Here is a 20,050-nt window from a genome sequence, read left to right on the forward strand (position 1 = left end):
CTGCAAACAGAGTACGTCAGAGCTCAAAACGTGCAAAAATTTCTTTGACGGGAAATGATTTTTGCGGACTGATGGAAAATCTTCGATATTTGATATTAGATAACACGAAAGTTTTATGTCACTTTTCGTTTAAACGATGATCTTTAGAAAACATGCCTCACTGGGAACAAGATTAGTTATGAAGTAACAAGACGAGATCACAAAAGCATCACAATCAAATATATTGCATTTTCGCCAACAGAAAGTAATTTGCTTACCAACAATATCAACCAAAATCTCAAAAATTTTTACTGAATTGCTCAAAGTTCGAAGCAAACTAATTCTTTAAAGTCACAGTTTGAATAATCAGAAGCACAAGAAACATAAGAAATCTAAAACCAAAAGTTTAACCCAAATGTTTTATAACTCTTGTTTTTGTTGTTCTTTTCCTCGTAAGCTTTCTGTGCGCTCAGCTCCTTGGTCACGTGGTTCTCCACTGTCCCCCACGTGGCCTGTGTCATCATCATTGGATGAAGTCTCGTCCTGATTTCCTTCATGCCCAGTCTTTTGCTCGCTTGAATAACCGTCATCCTCTTCGTCTTCATATTCAGGCTCGATCCCAGAAGTCAAATGGGCCAGAGCGTAACATGTATTCAAAAAGGTCTGACGAAAGACGAAAAACTTATCTAGCGTAAATAATCGAAAGTTTTCCAACGTAGTTAAGTTTTTGAGAGCCATTTTCTTCTGCTGAGAAGGAGATGTTTCTGTTGGGAAAAAATGGTTGAAAAATTGACCAAAAATGCAAAAAGAGGAGTGGTTCGAAGAGTTGAAAATTTCCTCAGCCTGGAGAGCAACTTACCCGGATGTAGAATCCAGTTCCTTATAGTCTCGTTGTTCCACTCGGTCGTGTTAGTGAAAATGTACATCCAACAGGAGGGCTTGTCGGAAACTGTGTACACCACGTGTGTGTCATTGGACGGAATGGATATCTCTTCGCCAACTTCAACTGTATGGTTTTTGTTGTTAAACTCCACCTTAACTTTACCTGAAAGGCAAGTGTAAATAGGTTTAGTCTCCGGCTGCGTGTGTTTCTGTGCACCTGCGTTCCTCTCTTCACCACTGCTGGGTGCTAAAATGTAAGAGTCCAGGTTTGTGCAAATGGGTCAACACTGAGACGTACTCGCATTATCTGTTTTTTTTTTTCAGCAGGAAGCAACTATGTCGAACACACTTCATGGCCACTTAATGGCTTAATTCACGCATATTTTCACATGTTTGACTACTGTGTAAAAATCAGAATACAGAAAAATATTACATGGAGAAAACGAGAACTCAAAAGAAGCACGGGAAAAACCCCAGTGACCGACACGTGACTGGGTTCAGTTTTACATGTGATTGGTTAATAGGGTGGCGCGAGTTTCCTGAACAAATCGTAAGGTAGGGGGTGGGGGGGGGGTAGGGGGAAGGTAAGAAGTTACGTGAAACAAATGCAGTCCGGATTACTCTGGAGACGTTTTGACCATTTACCGTGTAGCAGAGTCAAAGATGTATTCAGCTCCTCAACTACAAAATTCTCCAATAGCAGCCCCGGAAAATCTGCCACGAAAGTAATTTCACTGAAATTGGACTTCTCTTTCAGCTCCTTCCTGATCTGAACCAGCTTTTCCCGCCATGGGGACAGTTCAGTCAGTAGTGGCTGTATCCAGGGCGTCTTTTTAAACGGTGACCACGGTGCCGTGACCATGTCCACGTTTGGATCCACCATACGCTGCTGGAAGCGTCTGTTCATTGAACGCCACACGTCCAGATAAATGGCAGGTTGGGTGATGTTCAGATCTGGGTGAGCCTTCAGTTTCTCAGCCATACATGTCATGTACTGTTTAATCATATCTGGGTGTGAGTTCCAACGTGACTGGCGCTGCTCCCTTAACCATGCCTAAATACAAAATAATAATGACGATAACGTAAACGATCACGGTCAGTCACGATCACGATCACACCCACATTCACGCTTACCGTCACGCTTACCATCACAGACACACGATGACGATCAGAGTCATGATCACGATCACAGTCACCGTCGGTGTCACGATCACAGTCACCGTCGGTGTCACGATCACAGTCACCGTCGGTGTCACGATCACGATAACGATAGCAATCATGATCACTGTCATGGTCACGATCACGATCACAGCCACGGTCATGTTAACACCCACGGTCATGTTCACGATCACGGCCATAATCTCGATCACGGTTGCCATCATGATAGCGTGGTTAAACTTTGGTTATCTTAAATTCTTACCGAGGGCCTTAAATAGGTGACCTCTCCAGACACCTGGTCCACTACTTTGACCCTGACATGTTGAGTACTCCAAGAATGCACCATCATGTCCCATGAGTATCCATAGAGTCCTTGAGTCCAAGCATTGTAACCCTAACATCAAATGATTAAAAAGAAAGTGAGCAAAAGTCTTGGAAAAAATGGCCCAGAAAGTATTAATGATTTAGTCTTTTCACTCCCCAAAACTTAAACAAATTTAAAGTTAAATCAAGCAATATCAACTTATCTCTCTTCTATATATCTATTAGAAAATGTACGGATATTGTGAACAGAAATTCCTTGTTGGTCACATCCAGGAGTAAAACGGTGGGAAAGTCTTGCATCATACAACAATACTGAGGTGTATGTTAGCCATACCTTGCTAACAAAGTGTGAATAAGGAAGGAAGAGCTGGATTCCAATATAAGCTAGTGTGATGAACACAAAGGCCTTCTGTTTAACTGTTGGCATTCTGCTTTTCTTTGAAATTTTCTGTTCTTTGCTCTGTTCTTTACCATTTGTTGTACCCTGGACTGACTCCTGATATACACAATGTGCACTACCTTGAGGTTCTTCTCTTGAAGGTAAAATCGTGTTCATGAAGGTGGGCAGGCATGAAAAGAACTTTTTAGGCCAGTCGTAAGCACAAAACAACAATAAAGTGGCCAGCATTGTGTATGAAAACATACCAATGTGAAACATCTGAGAGTTCATCCCATGAAACATGGCACCGAAGAAGATTCCGATGGGGCGAGTCTTGTTGAAAATGAGAAGAAAGCCTTCAAACAGGTCAAAGAACAGCCCTCCAAGATGGACAAGGTACAGGTCAATAGATTCATCATCAAGGAAAGAACGGAATGGATCAAACACCCATTGGCGTGATAGACCTGTCATAGAGTACCCAGTCATCCAATCCATGTCAATTTTCTTTAAACCAGCATAAAAATACACAAGAAAAACCTACCAAGCGGAAAAATATATGTTTACTATCCTCAAATCTAATGACTCTTAGTGAAATCTATTTGACTTAGCTGATTAAGAAAACACAATATTTTTTGGTTATTGTTACAGCCTCTAATACAGTTTGTGAAGATTTAGGAGTGTCTCTCACTTAAACTCCCAGATATGATTGCCAGTGAATGACTTGGATTTGAATGATACATCATACATGAAAATAAATAGTGATAATCCTTTGAACAAGGACTATCAAAAAGATCAGTTCACCTGAAAACGCAGCAAAACATAGTTCCACTTGGGCACATGGGAATTCTTTATCTTGGGATTTAAAATCCCATCCACAGACCTGAAAAAGTGAGTAACAGGAATTAATGTATTTTCAAAATAATAACCATAATAAAGCAGAACCACAAAGTCACATAACAGTAAGATAAAATTTTCAAGTAACTTCAAATCATGTTTCTTTCCCAAAATCAAAGTTAGTTGTAATTTTTAACAAGTTATTGTACACCAAGTGATCAACTATGGTATAAAATGGCATTTTTTTATCATCTTTTATGATACCTCGAATCAGTGGAACCTGTATTTTGTATTCCATGAGGCATGCTGGCAGATAAAACAATTGTTGATTTTAGCAGTTCTAAGAGGATTGAGGCTTACCAGTAACAGTCGGCATCGCTCAAGAGAAGCATCACTGAAAATAATCCATACAGATAAGAATGATTATTCCAACGCGATTTCTCCAGTAGGAACATGTACCAGTAGGTTACCATGAAGGACAAGCAGCTTAAACGAAACATAAATCCCAGGAAAATTCCACAAGCTCCAAGGAACATGATAAGGTACACAACATGCATCCAGTCAACAGGTAGAGGTTTGATGAAGTTGAACAGTGGAAAGTGGCAGGTGTCTCCTCCAAAATGGGCGTCGATATACAACATGCCACGCTCTTGAGGAATGTCAGTCATCATGAGTAATCCTTAAGAACAAGATCTCATCAGTAATTCTCCTAACCATCTGCCATACAGTTATGAGACGTATATGAGAACGATCCTTCGCAGTAAAGCACTATTTGAGCAATAGTGAAAATCAGACCTGAAAAAAATTTCAGGCCTGTACGGGAACATATGTACGGAACCGCAGTTCACACATATGTTTCATATGTTTGTTGTTGTTTGATTTATCATCTACGGGTTTATATCGAATTAATTTGATGGCCTGCTCCCAGTTGGCTTGTTAGCTCAATTGGTAGAGCGCTGCACTAGAATCGCAGAGGTCAGTGGTTCGAATCCCGTACAGGCCTGAAATTTTTTTCAGGTCTGATTTTCACTATTGCTCAAATAGTGCTTTACTGCGAAGGATCGTTCTCATATACGTCTCATAACCGCAGTTCACACATATGTTTCATATGTTTGTTGTTGTTTGATTTATCATCTACGGGTTTATATCGAATTAATTTGATGGCCTGCTCCCAGTTGGCTTGTTAGCTCAATTGGTAGAGCGCTGCACTAGTATCGCAGAGGTCAGTGGTTCGAGTCCCGTACAGGCCTGAAATTTTTTTTTCAGGTCTGATTTTCACTATTGCTCAAATAGTGCTTTACTGCGAAGGATCGTTCTCATATACGTCTCATAACCGCAGTTCACACATATGTTTCATATGTTTGTTGTTGTACAGTTATTATAATATGACTTCTGAGAATTTGACATTAGATCACCTGATAATCTAACCATAGATATTTTTTGTTATTCTCATTACTTGTCCACTTCAGCGATAGTCCATTGTTATTGTAACAAGAGTTTTGTCTTGGTCATTCATGGGAGCTATTAGAGTGAAGACTGGGACTAGTTGAGGCAAGAGTTTGATAGTCATAGACCCCCTTTAACCTTGAGAGTGATAACCATCTCATTTCTCATAACAGTAGCACCCCTGACTTGATTATTATACAAATTCTCATTCTCATTTTCAGCACTTAGGGAAATTTGTAAGAACAGCATGAAGAATATGCATAATGATGTTAAGGATTTAAGGGTTGACTGGCTGAGAGCATGGTTATGTCAAATATTATTAGAATAAAAAATTCAAATAAAAATAATCTATTAAGCCCCCCTCTAATAGGTCACCCCTCTTTGGAGGAAGAAATTTATCAAGCCTGCCCTCCTCTACTAAGGCCCCCCACCCCTCCCCCTCAAAAATAAAAAATTCAAAATAACACCCCAGTTCAGAATGATAAACTTATTCAAATACTATAATTTTAGTTTGTCATTTAAAATTGATTATGGTGATTGATTGATTGATGTTATAATGTTGGCATCAATAGAATAAGGTACATGGAAATTACAGAGCAATGCTAAAAATATAACATGGTTAAACAAGGTCTTTTGAGAGAGTTAGATCATAAAATTGAGTCCTTAATGACTCTGCCAATTTGGTAAATGAAAAAATGGAAAATAATGACAATTTTTGAATAAATACAGTACATCATATCCTATTGTATCCTGGTAGTGAACATCAGGCTAAATTAATAAGCCCCTAAGGAGCAGTGAAAATTAATCATACCAAATGCAATTCTCAACACAGCAAGATTTGACGGGTCAGCTGGTGACAGCATAAACATCAAGAACTTATTCCACAAGCTGAATTCCTCCCGCACAGTTGAAAAAGGTTTCTTTTCCTCTTCCACTGCTTCTGCTTGGCCCATTCTGGAAAATTATGATTTATTAATATAATTTATATCTATCCAGGCACATTATTTTTAATTCATATCAGCCTGTCTTCATTAAGATATCATGCATGCAGGAAGTTTGAAGAGCATGAAAGATGCTTTAAGCAGTTCTCATAACTGTCTTCCATACACTTCTTGTGATGTAATTCTGGAGAGTTTGGTTGTGGATCAACTAATTATCCCCTATTTGATAATTTTCTTCGTTCTCATTATTTATTTGCTAAATAAATGCTATTATATTGATAATGTAGGGAGAAATTTCCTTCTTTTGGCCACTATGGGAGTTTAAAGTTCACTCAATAATTTGGAATTCTTTACAATGTCTGGAAGATGATCATAGGTATACAGCCTACAAAATTTATTTTCTGGGTCACAATCTGATACCATCAATTCACAATGAAATTAAGCCATATTCACCTGCAATTGAAAATCAATGTTTATTTTCTCATTTTTATTTAATTCAAGTATTTCTCAGAAAAAAAAAATTCGACCCGTGTGTTTTTTGTCTCTTCTCAAAGACAAAAAACATTCTATTTCAAAGTGCTGTTTAAATTTTAATAGAACAATGAATGAAATCACTCTGTGAAATTAAAGATTTTAAAAATTAATCGCGTGTTGCTTGAATGAATGACCTGCTCGTGTACGTAACAGCTTCATTAAAAGTAATGCAACAATTGGATAAAAAAGATTACCTTTTGGTGTATGTGTAGAGATTTCGTAAGCAAAAGGTGTTTTGGTAGTCATGAAATTGTGACGCAACGATCCTTTTAATTTTTCCAACTGAAGCAAGTACCGGAATCAAAGACTTACGTTCGGAATAATTATTCGTAGTTGAGAATATTTTTAAGTCGATACCCAGTCAACAAGTCTGGCGCATTAATGAATAAAAGATTATCGCCAAAAAATAGTCTTAAATCGACATACCTTGTTCTCAGGGATATTGCGCCGGGTGGATGTCTGATTCAAAAATGCTCTATCTTTCGGCTGAATCCACTCTCATTCAATAACAACAGCAGGACTGTGACATTCAGCTGTCTAGTTTCCTTTCGTGAAACACCCTCCTCCTTTTGTTAAAACATCTGTTTTGGTGACCTGACATTCTCAATAGGTTGCAAGGGCGCCATTTTTAACTGAATCTAAATAGTTTCCAGTTTTCTCTCGACCTCGACTGACATTTACGTGGCTTTTTCGTCTTGGGAAATTTTAAAGATTCTTTACTGCCCTTCATATATTAATTGCAATAACTTTAGCGCGTTTATTTGCCTTAATTGACCCAGTGAAGCAGAATTTTCTCTCCTCTTAGTTTTACGAGGTATCTTTTAGTTATGCGTACACAATAGCCAAACTTGTAGAAAGAAAAAATAATACATGGCGGCTGTGTTACAGCACTGGCAAACTCACACAAACGACTATCAGTGCGCGTGGTTTAAAGGCTGTATATTCCAGCAGATATGGCGGGAAAGATGCCATAGCCTTGCTTTAGGTGAGTATTACGATTTTTCTTCCTCATTGAGAAAGATTAGGGGATGGGAAAAGTTTCTCGTCATGAACTTGTTACATGTATAATTTCAGCTGTGTTGTGAAACATACCACATGTGTTTACCGTGAAATCTGCAACGGTGGCTTTGATCGAATGTATCTCTAGAAAAATACGTCCTCAGCTAATTGAGATTTGAAAACGGGGTATATTTATTGAAGAGAAATGCAAGATGAAGTGAATCTTAAGTTTCTGTTGTTCCAAGGATTTGTGATGATTTTTAGGTAATGTTGAGATTGTGGTTTTCTTTCCCACATGAGTGAGGTTTCACGTTATCATTATGGTTGGAAATATACTTCATTGAAAAAAATGTACTGTTGTGGTTTAATTTATCCTTCGTCTAAATGTTGTTTTCCTCAACTTAAGTGAATATAGTAATATTTGAGTTTGGAAGGAAGGAACGAAGGAATTAAACCAAAGTTTACCTCTATATTTGTTCCTCTCTATGGCATAATTGTTGTAAACAGTGTCCAATAACCTTGCAATTTAAAACTTGTTTCCAGGGATAGGAAAAAGGACGTCATATCGCTGTCAGCATATCACTTACCTAACAAGAATGCTTCTGGACTGTTTACTGAGCCATAGATTTGATGAAGCCCTGGAGTGTCTGGTTGGACTATGTGGAGTTTGTAGAAGAATACCTGAGCTGTTTTGGCGAGTAAGTTGAGACATATCATGTACATTAGGTTAACATTTTAACTCTCAAGATCTGATTGTCAATTCTCCCCTCTTGCTGCTACACATTTCATGGTAAACTACTTACAAGAATTTGTTGTTATATCAAGAGGACAACTTCAACCTGATAAGTTTGAGTATTCTCATTACCTGCTTGCTGGATAATGTGTAGATATTATAGGAAGAAGTTTAATAATAATAATAATAATAATAATAATAATATAGATCAATTTCTATAGCGCATTTCCATGTAAATGCTCTAATGCGCTTTACAACACTGTGCGGGGGACTTTTCCAGACTGCCGGCAGCAGTTTACAATTAATAAAGGAGAAATTTTTTACAGATGCCCCCTCCCCCCCTTCCCAGTAAACAGGCCAGACCGCATCACAGTAATCTTGTGATGTGGGTTCTTTAACGTCCCTTGCCGAAATTAACTAATTGATAGGTGCAGGAGACGGGACCTCTGGCTTTACGTCCTATCCGAGAAGACGAAGCAATGTGAGTGAAGCGTCTTGCTTAAGGACACAACGTCAAGCCCCAGCCAGGACTTGAACCCAGGCCATCTGACCTAGAGTCCAGCGCACTGACCACTGGACTACTCACGCCTCATTTAGAGGCGTTACATGTTAAGTTACATGTTAATCATAACTGGGACTGAAAAGGTTAAGTCTGTACTCAATCCAAGTGGCACATTGAGTCAGAGCTTATCCCAGTTTCCATAGCTTGAAGTGACTGGGATACTTAAGACTCACCCCAGGACTCACCCCAGGATGGGACGCCAGTACATGGCAAGGCTACCCCTCGGCATTTCATCAAGCTTCCCTGACAGATCACTGTTATCCATGTTTATTCCAGGGTGGAGACAAGTGTTGTGAGACTTGAGTGTTTTCAAGAAGTTTCAAACATGTTTTTAGTCTTTTTCCTAGCTTGAACATGTAGTGAAGTATGTCTATTATTTATTTATTTATTGTTTTGCTTTCTAGACAGGCTCAGAAGTACTGAAAAACCGCCCAGGGAGCTACATGCATATGATTCAATTATTGAAAAATATGTTTGTAATTTGTGTGCCCTTCAAAACTGAACTTCTGCTGGATTTTACCATGTACTTGGTGAAACACAACAATGATATCACAGAGGCACAGGAACTTTTAACATCAAAACTTTCTCAAAAGCCATTTGTGTCCAGCCCTATTCTTCAAGCTTATGCGGGACTCTTTGCATATCTTGAATGGAAGAAATGCAAACACCAGTTTGACAAAAGGTATTTAGAAGCTGATGATGATAGTGATGTGGACTTTACAGGAGGTGAGAGGACTGATGGAGATCTGAAACGTCAAATGGATTTTCATGGAAAGAAAGCTCTGGTTTTTTTCGTTAACTTAGTAGAACATTGTGGTGTGTGGGACATCTTTATTACAAGACAAGTAGAGATGTTACAATATTATAACATGACTGAGGAGGCGAAAAGGATCCTAGTGAGATATAAAGAGAAAAATCCTGAAAACCTTAATTCACATCGGTAAGACATTAAATAAATCAAATGTAACTCTTTAACTCCCAAGATCTGATTTTTAACTCTCCCCTCTAGCTGCAACACATTTCCTTGTATATTGAATTCAAGAATTTGGTGTTCAATCAAGGGAACAACTTCTACCTGATAAGTTTGAGTATTCTCATTACCTGTTTGCTTGTTAATGTATGGATATCATAGGGAGAAGTTACCAGTTGATCGCTTCCGGGAGCTAAAGAGTTAAGTGAAACAAAATATTTTCTCATTGATATTATTACTCTTATATTTCTGCTTGATGTGGTACTCCTAGAATTTAAAGAGTTTTTGTGAAGCAAAAAGTCTCCTATTATATTTACATGAAATGGTTTTTACTGATATTTTGAAAGCTTTCAAATGACAACCTGAACTCCCAACCAAGGCACCTTGGCTATTTTTACCAGCTGAGATAATGTTCTGTACTTACTTTGGCGTGTGACTCCACTTTTGATTTCTGCTCACGTTGTGGAATTGTCAGTCACCATTACTGACAACAGTCCTTTTCAATGACTACACTAATCCAGACAATCAGGCTACATGGTCCAATGAGACCCCATGGGTTTAAACCATGCACTACTATAACAACTCTTGCTAATATCATTTAGATGTCTTATCACAAGAGTCCAAGTTGATGTTATAATTTTGGCTGTTTTGTTTTTCACTTTTAACAGGTACTTATATTATTTTCTCAAGAGTGCATGTGCCAGTAAGGAAGAGTTGTGTTCAGTTCTTGAAGATTTGCTGAATGTAGATCCAACAAGTGAACTGAGTGAGGAATATGTCAAGCTTGCTGAACACAAAAAAGGTAAAAGTTTTTAATGTGTGTAGTTCTGCTTTTACTTTCTGGAAAAACAAAAATTTAAAGAGGCAAATGTAACAATTTTTCACAGCACAGGCTTCTTAACCCTTTGACCTTAAGAGTGACCAGCATCTAATTTCTCCTTACAATATCACCCCTGAATCACACATTACGGTCAGGAGAATAAAGGAAATGATCACCAACTAGAGAGGCTCTTGATTGTTAAACAAATTCTCCTTGTCAGCACTCTAGGAAATGTACAGAGAACAATATGGAGAATATGCATACTGATGTTAGGGTAAAAGATTAAAATATTTCAGTCCAGTATTGGTTTTTTCACTGTTGTTAAACTTTAGGAGGTAAACTCTCGCTGGTGAGATTTCAAAGGGCCACTCGTGAAATTCTTTCCTTTGGATATACTAATCTATATTCAAACAACAGTTTGCTTGAATTTGACTTTTGTGCTCTGTTTGTTACAGATCAATTAAATGGAATCATAGATATTTTAGGAGCGCTTTTCGTCAAGCTCGACCATGCAGCATGTCGATATTGTGTGACAACCTGGAAGGAACTTGCTGCTGTTCTTACTCAGTTCTGTGCAGCTCATGACACAAGGGAATTAAAGATATTTTGGGATGAGCGAGTTGATTGGTGGCCACAGTTTCACTTCCGTCTCAGTCTCGTTCCCAACAAGGACCATGTGTCAAAACTGGAATGGCAACTGACTCGACATAAGGCTGAGGCTGCTAAGTGGCTCCTTGGACAAGGTGTGTGTTTTGTAGGCATACCAACAAACGTTTCATTGTGCATTTCATAATCACTCCCGTTTAGCGTTTGGGGGGAATTCAAGAGAAGCAGTGATACAAAATGTGCGAGTTATAGATAAGTCATTGTTATGCATGGCGTTGTTAAGCTTCCAACGTGTGGCTTCTCAGGTCGTTGTACGGTGTAGCACTCAACTAGTGTTTGGAGAGGCATGAACTACAATCCAGATTTATTTTCTACAACTTCTTTAATTTTAGGTTGCCTGCGAGGATAATTTCTTCAATTATTTGCAATACGCATCTCTAAACATGATGTAACAAATGTAAAGGTTATGAAATATTTCATTTAGTTGTGGTAAAAGAAGGACTTGGTACACAGAAATGAAGCTATGAATCCCTGAAAGTAAACTTTAACATTCTGGCTAACAAATAAACCATTACTTTGGATAATGTGGGATCATGCGAAAGTTGAATATAGGCACCAAATACAAAACACAATCAAATTGTTACTGTTATTATCATTTTTTATAGTGGAAACATGAGGCAGCAACAAACAACAAGGCCGTTATTAGTATGCAATAAATCATTAAGTATGTTAGGGCAAGTTAGATTTACTTCCCCGGACTTTGTCATTCTGTGTAGAAATCTTGCACTTATTGTTTTTCGTTTATTTGTTTCAAGTCTTGTGACGAGTTTCTCCTTCTTCGCCTTTTTTTGCTCCATTTCTCCTTCGTCTCTTCCCTATTCTTCTTCTTGATGATGAAGATGATGATGATGATGATGATGATTATGAACACGATGATCAAGAAGAATCATTCCCATCATTACCATCGTCACTATCTTTTACTTCTCCTTCTCTTTTTTTTACCGCTGTTAAAGAAAGCACTAAAGGGTCATTCATGATCAAGTGCCTTTTCGTACTGATCCTCCCACACAAAGGATGCTAAAATACTTTGGAGCTTTTTGTACAATGGTACGTCTGTATCTTCGGGAAAAAGATTGAAAGATTTCACTGATTCCACTTCCCAATCCACTGTAGACTTACTCACGATAAAGAAGTCGACTTTTTTCTTGTATTCCCTTCTCGGCGCTACTACGTATTGCGATGATGAAATACCAGTATTACTCCTTTTACTAAAAAATCATATCTTCATCGCGCGCAGTGAAGATACTATTTTTATCTTTCACTTGTGAGGATATTGGTGTCGCCATAGTTACTAACATGCTGTTAGAGAATTTTTCTCTTCTTCATCAGAATTTTGACTTTTTGGAGCAGAAAATATAAGCATTGTTGTCTTTATTTCTCCTTTATAAGTTTATATCCGAGTTTCATAACATTTTTGTGACAGGCATTTTGCGGTAGGTGACCACTTAAATTCCACTATTTTGCTGTTTCGAAAGTGAATTAAAAAAAATTTGTGTTTTATGTGGAAATTTCATCAGTATCTATAATATAAACAGAACATTACATGGCCACGCGGGGATACAAATTTTATTCACGAGTGAGCGAAGCTCACTCGTGAGAGATACTTACAGTACTCGATGTTAAAATTCATATCCTCTATTTATTACATTTTTCAAAGTCGAAAACGGTCAAATAGGGATCGACAAGCAAGGCCTCTGCGATTTTGGGTTTGACCCTGACAGAATACTAATTTATTACTGTCAAATGGTCAAGTTTCTTTTCGCTCCATTTGACGTCAAGCTCGTTGTTGGGAATTGCCTCCAAGATCAGTTGAAATACCAACACACTCGCAAGAAATCCTGATTTCTTCTCCTTTATTAATCACCAATAACCTACAACAACCTCTTCTCGCTCTCCTTTTCTTTCCTTTTTCTGTCAATCATTGGTTTTTTGGGTTGCAATTAAAGGGATCCAAAGTTCAAGACTATCAGATTTCAACGCATTGTCTGTCACGATCAAACAAACCCGAAATTACCCTAACTACAACAGTGCGACAAATAATAACAATACTCCGCACAATTTCCGACTGCTCCTTTTTATTGAAAGTGAACCAGATACGTTGAAATTCTGAACGTGAGCTGTAATTCTGTAATTTGGTGTCGTGCGAAGAGTGTTCTTAACTTTTAAGTATGTTTTGAACCAATAAAACAAATAATTGCTATGGTTGTGAAGGTGTAGTCTGATCGTCCGGTTGAGTGTAGTCCTGAGAAGGACTGTTGTCGGTAGTAGTGACTGACGTTTCGACAACCTGTGTGGAAGTCATCATCAGAGTCAAGTGAATGATTGTTGTCAGTAGAATGTTCTTATTACAGTTCGTGTGAAATGATCGGTTGGTTCTGCCGTGATGTTATTGGCTGTAAGACTCAAGTGACGTAAGTCGGTCGTGATTGGTCTGTTTCGATCTGTCGGTAAAGTTAGGTCGTTCTTTTTCGGTCGTTTGTGATGTTTATGTCGTGAATGAGTCGTTTGTATGGAGCGGGTAGTTGTTGACATCTGTTTAGGGGAGTCTGTTCTAAGTTAGTAAACCAGCTTTCCAGAGTCAGTCGTTGAAAATAGTAAGTGCTGTAGGTTAGGCATTGCGCAGAGTCCCAGTCAATGTTTTGGTTGGTAAGTCGATGGTGTTCAGCAGTGTGGTTGCTGACATCACCTTTCCTCGTCGCCGGTCTGTGTTCAGTCAGTCTTGTTGTGAGGTTTCTGCCAGTCTCACCGATGTAGGAGGCCAACAATCATTCACTTGACTCTGATGATGACTTCCGCACAGGTTGTCGAAACGTCAGTCACTGCCACCGACAACAGTCCTTCTCAGGACTACACTCACCCGGACGATCAGACTACACCTTCACATGTTACCCCCGGGTTCAAACCATTTACTGAATTTCTATGGTTGATTGACATGATCAGCTAGTACTGAATTTCTCTTGGAAAAGACATATATTGAGATTGAATTTGATGTAACTTGCCTTTTTTCAAGTTCCTTCAAAACTCTTTCTGTTTTACTAGGATTGTTCAGACGTAGTTTTGAATCTCAGCTTAACTCTTTCACTCCCAAGATTTGATTCATAATTCTCCTTACTGTCGGCTTTACAAACTTTATGATGTTAGTTTGGAGAATTTGGTATTGCATCAACCAATAATACCTTCATTGATATATTTCGTTATTCTCATCACTTTTCTGCTTGATATTGTATTAATACGGTAAAGAGAATTTCCGTCTTCGTCACTAATGCGAGTGACTCGCATCGAATTTCTTCCTACGATCATGATCATCCCCTGAATCACACATTAAGGTCACGATGATAAAGGAAATGATCTCGAACTGAAGAAGCTCTTGATTGTTAAGTTCACAAATTCTCCTTGTCAGCGCTTTAGGAAATGTACGAAGAACAGTATGGAGAATATGCATACTGATGTTAGGGTGAAAAGGTCCTTAGGTAATGTATAGAGAACAGTATGGAGAATTTGCATACTGATGTTAGGGTGAAAAGGTCCTTAGGTAATGTATAGAGAACAGTATGGAGAATATGCATACTGATGTTAGGGTGAAAAGGTCCTTAGGTAATGTATAGAGAACAGTATGGAGAATATGCATACTGATGTTAGGGTGAAAAGGTCCTTAGGTAATGTATAGAGAACAGTATGGAGAATATGCATACTGATGTTAGGGTGAAAAGGTCCTTAGGTAATGTATAAAGAACAGTATGGAGAATATGCATACTGATGTTAGGGTGAAAAGGTCCTTAGGTAATGTATAGAGAACAGTATGGAGAATATGCATACTGATGTTAGGGTGAAAAGGTCCTTAGGTAATGTATAGAGAACAGTATGGAGAATATGCATACTGATGTTAGGGTGAAAAGGTCCTTAGGTAATGTATAGAGAACAGTATGGAGAATATGCATACTGATGTTAGGGTGAAAAGGTCCTTAGGTAATGTATAAAGAACAGTATGGAGAATATGCATACTGATGTTAGGGTGAAAAGGTCCTTAGGTAATGTATAGAGAACAGTATGGAGAATATGCATACTGATGTTAGGGTGAAAAGGTCCTTAGGTAATGTATAGAGAACAGTATGGAGAATATGCATACTGATGTTAGGGTGAAAAGGTCCTTAGGTAATGTATAGAGAACAGTATGGAGAATATGCATACTGATGTTAGGGTGAAAAGGTCCTTAGGTAATGTATAAAGAACAGTATGGAGAATATGCATACTGATGTTAGGGTGAAAAGGTCCTTAGGTAATGTATAGAGAACAGTATGGAGAATATGCATATTGATGTTAGGGTGAAAAGGTCCTTAGGTAATGTATAGAGAACAGTATGGAGAATATGCTTACTGATGTTAGGGTGAAAAGGTCCTTAGGTAATGTATAGAGAACAGTATGGAGAATATGCATACTGATGTTAGGGTGTGTAGGGTTAATTTTTAGTATCGCAGTGACATCAGTATGCATATTAACCATGCTGTTCTTTGAGCATTTCCCAAGGTGCTGACAAGGAGAATTTCAGTAAATTTTGCAAAGGCAACAAAATTGCAGGAGCCCCCAGGGCAAGTGCAATTTGTAGTATTTGAAAAATTTACATGTGCTTATTTACACCAAATTACACGAGAAATCGTTAATAATCTGCATGAAAAAAACATCACAGAAAGTCAGGACAGACAAAATTTTGACATCGCGCGCACTATTTGTAATTTGCACTTGTGTTAGAACTTGGCATTCGTTTCATAGGAAAAAAATGTACCAGTATTCAGCCAATCAGATGCGCATAACTTTGATATGTGTATTATTACAAGGTTTACTGCTGCTCTTGTATGCCACATTTTACATCCGGTTTCTCTCTCTTTTTGAGACTTAAACGCTCGTAAAAGCTTGAGGGAAAAGTTTTGAGTCGAGTTTGGATGCCAGTTGATAATTTAACTGTAGATTTTGGACTCTGAATAACTCTTTAAAAAAAAAATTAATAAATATATTTTTTGGTTTTAGGAAACCCTTTCACCCAAGCTGTAAGAAATCAAGAACCACAGTACAGTGAAATAGAGTCGTCTTTATCTCTCAGTGGCACAGGATCATCAAGGATTACAAAAACAGTTAATGGCGAGGGGTGTTCGCCCCGGAAAAGGAAACGTAATGACGATTCTTCCTATAAATACAAAAGAAGAATCCTTTGTGGATGACTAAAGAGTCAGCTTTTTTATTGTATGATATTTTCATTATTTTATTTTAATGGCGAAGAGTAATCAATTAAAACGATTTGTAATGGGTAAATAAACAGGCTACCCGTACTTGAAAAAGTTTTGTGCACGAAAAGTCTCGAGTTTTTCTTTTCCCTGCATTTGTTTTCCTTTTACCGATTTCAATAAACGTTTCAATTCTTTCCGCATATTTTGTGAGACAGCAGTTGTTTCTAATGTTTTCCTTAGAACTTTTGCGCGCGAAATTAGCGTGTGGCCGGCTTGAATTGATTGATACACTCGTCTTATGCCCAACGTGTCACCGCTGTATTGGTGACGTGTTAGTGTACATCGAGTTTGCTGGTGAATCCTGTAACCTCTGATAGTGATTGGCACCGAATTTCTCCTTACAGCATCACAGGTGAATCAAACAAAGGTCATGAGAATAAAGTAAACGATCAATTAGATCACCAAAGTCGGACATGATTGGCTAAAATCGAACACTAGTGTCTACAGTCGGAGTCCAGTGTCTACAATCGCAACACTACCGTCTAAAAGTGGACACTGTTGTCGAGAATCGGAGATTAGTGTCTAAAATTGGTTACTAATGGTTAAAATCAGACTCTATATTCTAAAATCGGACTCAAGAGTCCAAAATCGGAGAATGGTACCTTAGGATACTAGTGTCACAAATTGGACACTAGTGTCCAAAACTAAACACAACGGTCTAAAATCGGATGCTAGTGTCCAACATAAGGATCCTAAATCAGACACGTGTTCAAACCAAACACTAGGGTCCTAAATCGGACACTAGTGTTCAAAACCAGACACTGGGGTCCTAAATCGGACACTAGTGTCCAAACCAGACACTAGGATCCTAAATCGAACACTAGTGTCTAAACCAGACACTAGGGTCCTAAATCGGACACTAGTGTCCGAAACCAGAGACTAGGGTCCTACTCGGACACTAGTGATCAAACCAGACGCTAGGGTCCTAAATCGAACACTAGTGTCTAAACCATACACTAGGGTTCTAAATCGGACGCCAATGTCTAAAACCAGACGCTAAGATTGAAAATCGGACACAAGTGTCTAAAATCGGACACCAGAGTTAAAAAAAGACAGCTATTGTACAGCTTTTAACGAAATTTATTTCTCAGGGATTAAAAATTGAGTCGAGTCACACCCCTGGCAAATTTGCCGATAAGATTGCGACATTACTGTAAATTGTAGTAAAAATAGAGTTAGAAAGGTGGTTATTTTTTTTTTGTGTGTTCTTTAAAACTTCGATAGAGTCGGAATCCGAAGACCTGCGGTTCAATTCCTCATGGGGCCTCAAAAGTTTTTCTCTGGCATACGCTCGTGTCCGACGAAAAAGCATTTTGCTATGAAGTTAAGGGTGCTTGTGGGAGGCAGCCTGGTTTCTATGGTAACTTACACGCGTACAGAGTGATCTCATCTTGAGTATTAAAAAGTGACTTTTTACCACTACCTAAGAAATGTTTAAACAATTTTCAAAGCAGTAGACGATGCGCATGGCATTGATTTGATAAATATTTGGCGGAGATCTATGGTTGGGTTTCAGGTGACGTCACAAGCTTTGCTGAAATTAGTGTCCCCGATGTTGGTGTCCCTCGGGCTCGGGTGTCAAATTTATGAATAATTAGTCAATTTCTAAAGTGAAGCCCTCTCTCTTATCGCCGTATTATTTCGCCAACTACATGAAAATCCAGAAAGAAAAAAGCGATAAAAGTATCTGGCATTCATCTTAAGGCATCCCAGTGCTCTCTGAGTATGCCGAAAGCTTAGAGAGTTGGAAGGAAAGATGTTTGCAAAAGATCTCGGTCATTGGGGTTGACCCTGCAAGCATACCAGCCGAGAAGTTCAGTCCAAAATGCTTGCCTCCTGTGGAAGCGTCGGACTTGCTGAGTTACCTCGTTCTTGAGACCAGCTTCTACACCAAAAAGCAATTCAAGGCGTTCAAAAGTCTAGAGGCGTTTAATCAAATGGTGTCGGGATTTGTAACCTCAGTTGTAGGCAAAGTAATCGCCGACAGGTATGCCGTGAGAGCACGAGTTTGGCATTCACAGCATGTGAATGATCCTTTAGTGAACATTTGGGTCATTTCCGAAAACGATTGGACTATTTTGTCAGCCCATTGCTTGGGATGCAAAGCTGGACTGGCTGAGTCATGCTCACATATCGCGAGTGTTTTATTTATGTTAGAGGCAACTACTAGAATTCATGGCAAGCTCGCTGGGTGTCACGAAAACTCAGACACCGAAAACTCAGGTCCCTCGTGTTCTCCAAGCTTCCGAAGTGCTCCATAATTCGATAGTGCATAGCATAAAGCATGAACCAATTTTTTTTATAATATAACCGGTGGAATAATGCAACAAATCCGACGCGAAAGACGGACAACAATATCAAGAGTGATTCTTCAGTGAAGCGAATCGTGACGGCGCTGATGCCGAGTCTTCTTTCGCGTTTTTCTCTTTCTGCCTCATTTAAGAACTCTAGCCCAAGGGTCGCAAAATTGTCTTCGTTGTGGGACTGGTGGGCCGAGTCTCTGTTTGTATCCATTATTATCGCGAAATATTTAAGAATTTTAACAGAGCGACAACAACGATCTGTGCGACAAAGTACAAAAAGGTAAACAAACGTCCCTTTCGGCTCGTCAATATCACGCCACATTTTAATACTTTGGTGTTGGAGCGAGCGCATTTGATCCTGTTAACTGTGAATGAAAAGTTCAAAATTAACGGGAAAAATGGAGGAAATCTAAGCTAAATGAAGTCTTGTGTCACTCTAAAAAGTTTTAATACTCAACCATCGGACGATTTTGCGAAACGTGCAACTTGCGGCCTTGCTTTTGCTGCTTCAGTTGGATCAAGACCCAAAAGGTCAAAATACACGCGGGATTACCAGGAGTGATCATGAGTCGAGTTTATCTCTTGAATTTTCGAGGAGTCTGAGTTTTCGGGGTTCGAGGTCTGAGGTCTGAGTTTTCGGGGTGTGAGTTTTCTTGACACCCCAAGCTTACTTGCACTCAGGTAAAATGCTCATGGATTTTGCCGACATAGGTCAATGAAGTGCCGTATGCGAGGGCTAAAGACATCGATTTCTCATCGGCTAAGAAGCTCAAAGAAAAGCTCGACCAAAAAATCGAGGATCTACAACAGCCGCAAGCCTCGAACCATACAACAACTTCTAGTTCCTTCTGTTCTTCCCTTGATTTGTGATGATCTTAGGTATAGCGCATTTGATCATATATATAATGAATTTTGCGCTATAGAAATAATAAAATTATCAAATTATTATACGAAAAAATCTTTTGTCTTTATCCTTTCCACTTTTGCTCGAACAGCCAACAATAATGCATAAAACCATCCCTTCTTTCTCACATAAACTCTTCGTTAGATACGGTTTGTTTACGCTCGAGGGACACCAAGATGGCGGATAGTAACCGTTGCTAAGGTATTGGTCACGTGGGTGAAACCCAATGATTGATAGGAGATTAAACTGCATAAGACCGAAAGTAATTAACCACAACGTGGTGTCATTTATGACACTCCACGTATCCAAGTGTGATACCGCTGGCTTACTGTAATAG

General features: G+C 38.7%; 2 protein-coding genes across 2 annotated transcripts; one reads left to right on the forward strand and one right to left on the reverse strand.

Moving 5' to 3' along the window:
• Nucleotides 1-204: 204 nt before the first annotated feature.
• Nucleotides 205-7,091, reverse strand: LOC111343419 (vitamin K-dependent gamma-carboxylase). Its single transcript, XM_022950592.2, has 9 exons — nucleotides 6,904-7,091; nucleotides 5,814-5,956; nucleotides 3,917-4,235; nucleotides 3,524-3,602; nucleotides 2,678-3,259; nucleotides 2,282-2,413; nucleotides 1,507-1,915; nucleotides 839-1,024; nucleotides 205-743 (listed from the first exon to the last, which is right to left on the reverse strand). The coding sequence occupies exons 2-9, from the start codon at nucleotides 5,953-5,955 to the stop codon at nucleotides 400-402; spliced, it is 2,193 nt and encodes a 730-aa protein (XP_022806327.2). The 5' UTR covers nucleotide 5,956; nucleotides 6,904-7,091; the 3' UTR covers nucleotides 205-399.
• A 21-nt stretch (nucleotides 7,092-7,112) lies between these two features.
• On the forward strand, nucleotides 7,113-16,648 carry LOC111343420 (TATA box-binding protein-associated factor RNA polymerase I subunit A). Its single transcript, XM_022950593.2, has 6 exons — nucleotides 7,113-7,462; nucleotides 8,020-8,174; nucleotides 9,176-9,711; nucleotides 10,410-10,543; nucleotides 11,017-11,304; nucleotides 16,250-16,648. Exons 1-6 carry the CDS (start codon nucleotides 7,348-7,350, stop codon nucleotides 16,438-16,440), a joined length of 1,419 nt encoding a protein of 472 aa, XP_022806328.2. The 5' UTR covers nucleotides 7,113-7,347; the 3' UTR covers nucleotides 16,441-16,648.
• The last annotated feature ends 3,402 nt before the right edge of the window (nucleotides 16,649-20,050 follow it).

Source organism: Stylophora pistillata, chromosome 2 (genome assembly GCF_964205215.1).
Source record: "Stylophora pistillata chromosome 2, jaStyPist1.2, whole genome shotgun sequence".
In the NCBI taxonomy this organism is placed as follows: domain Eukaryota; kingdom Metazoa; phylum Cnidaria; class Anthozoa; order Scleractinia; family Pocilloporidae; genus Stylophora; species Stylophora pistillata.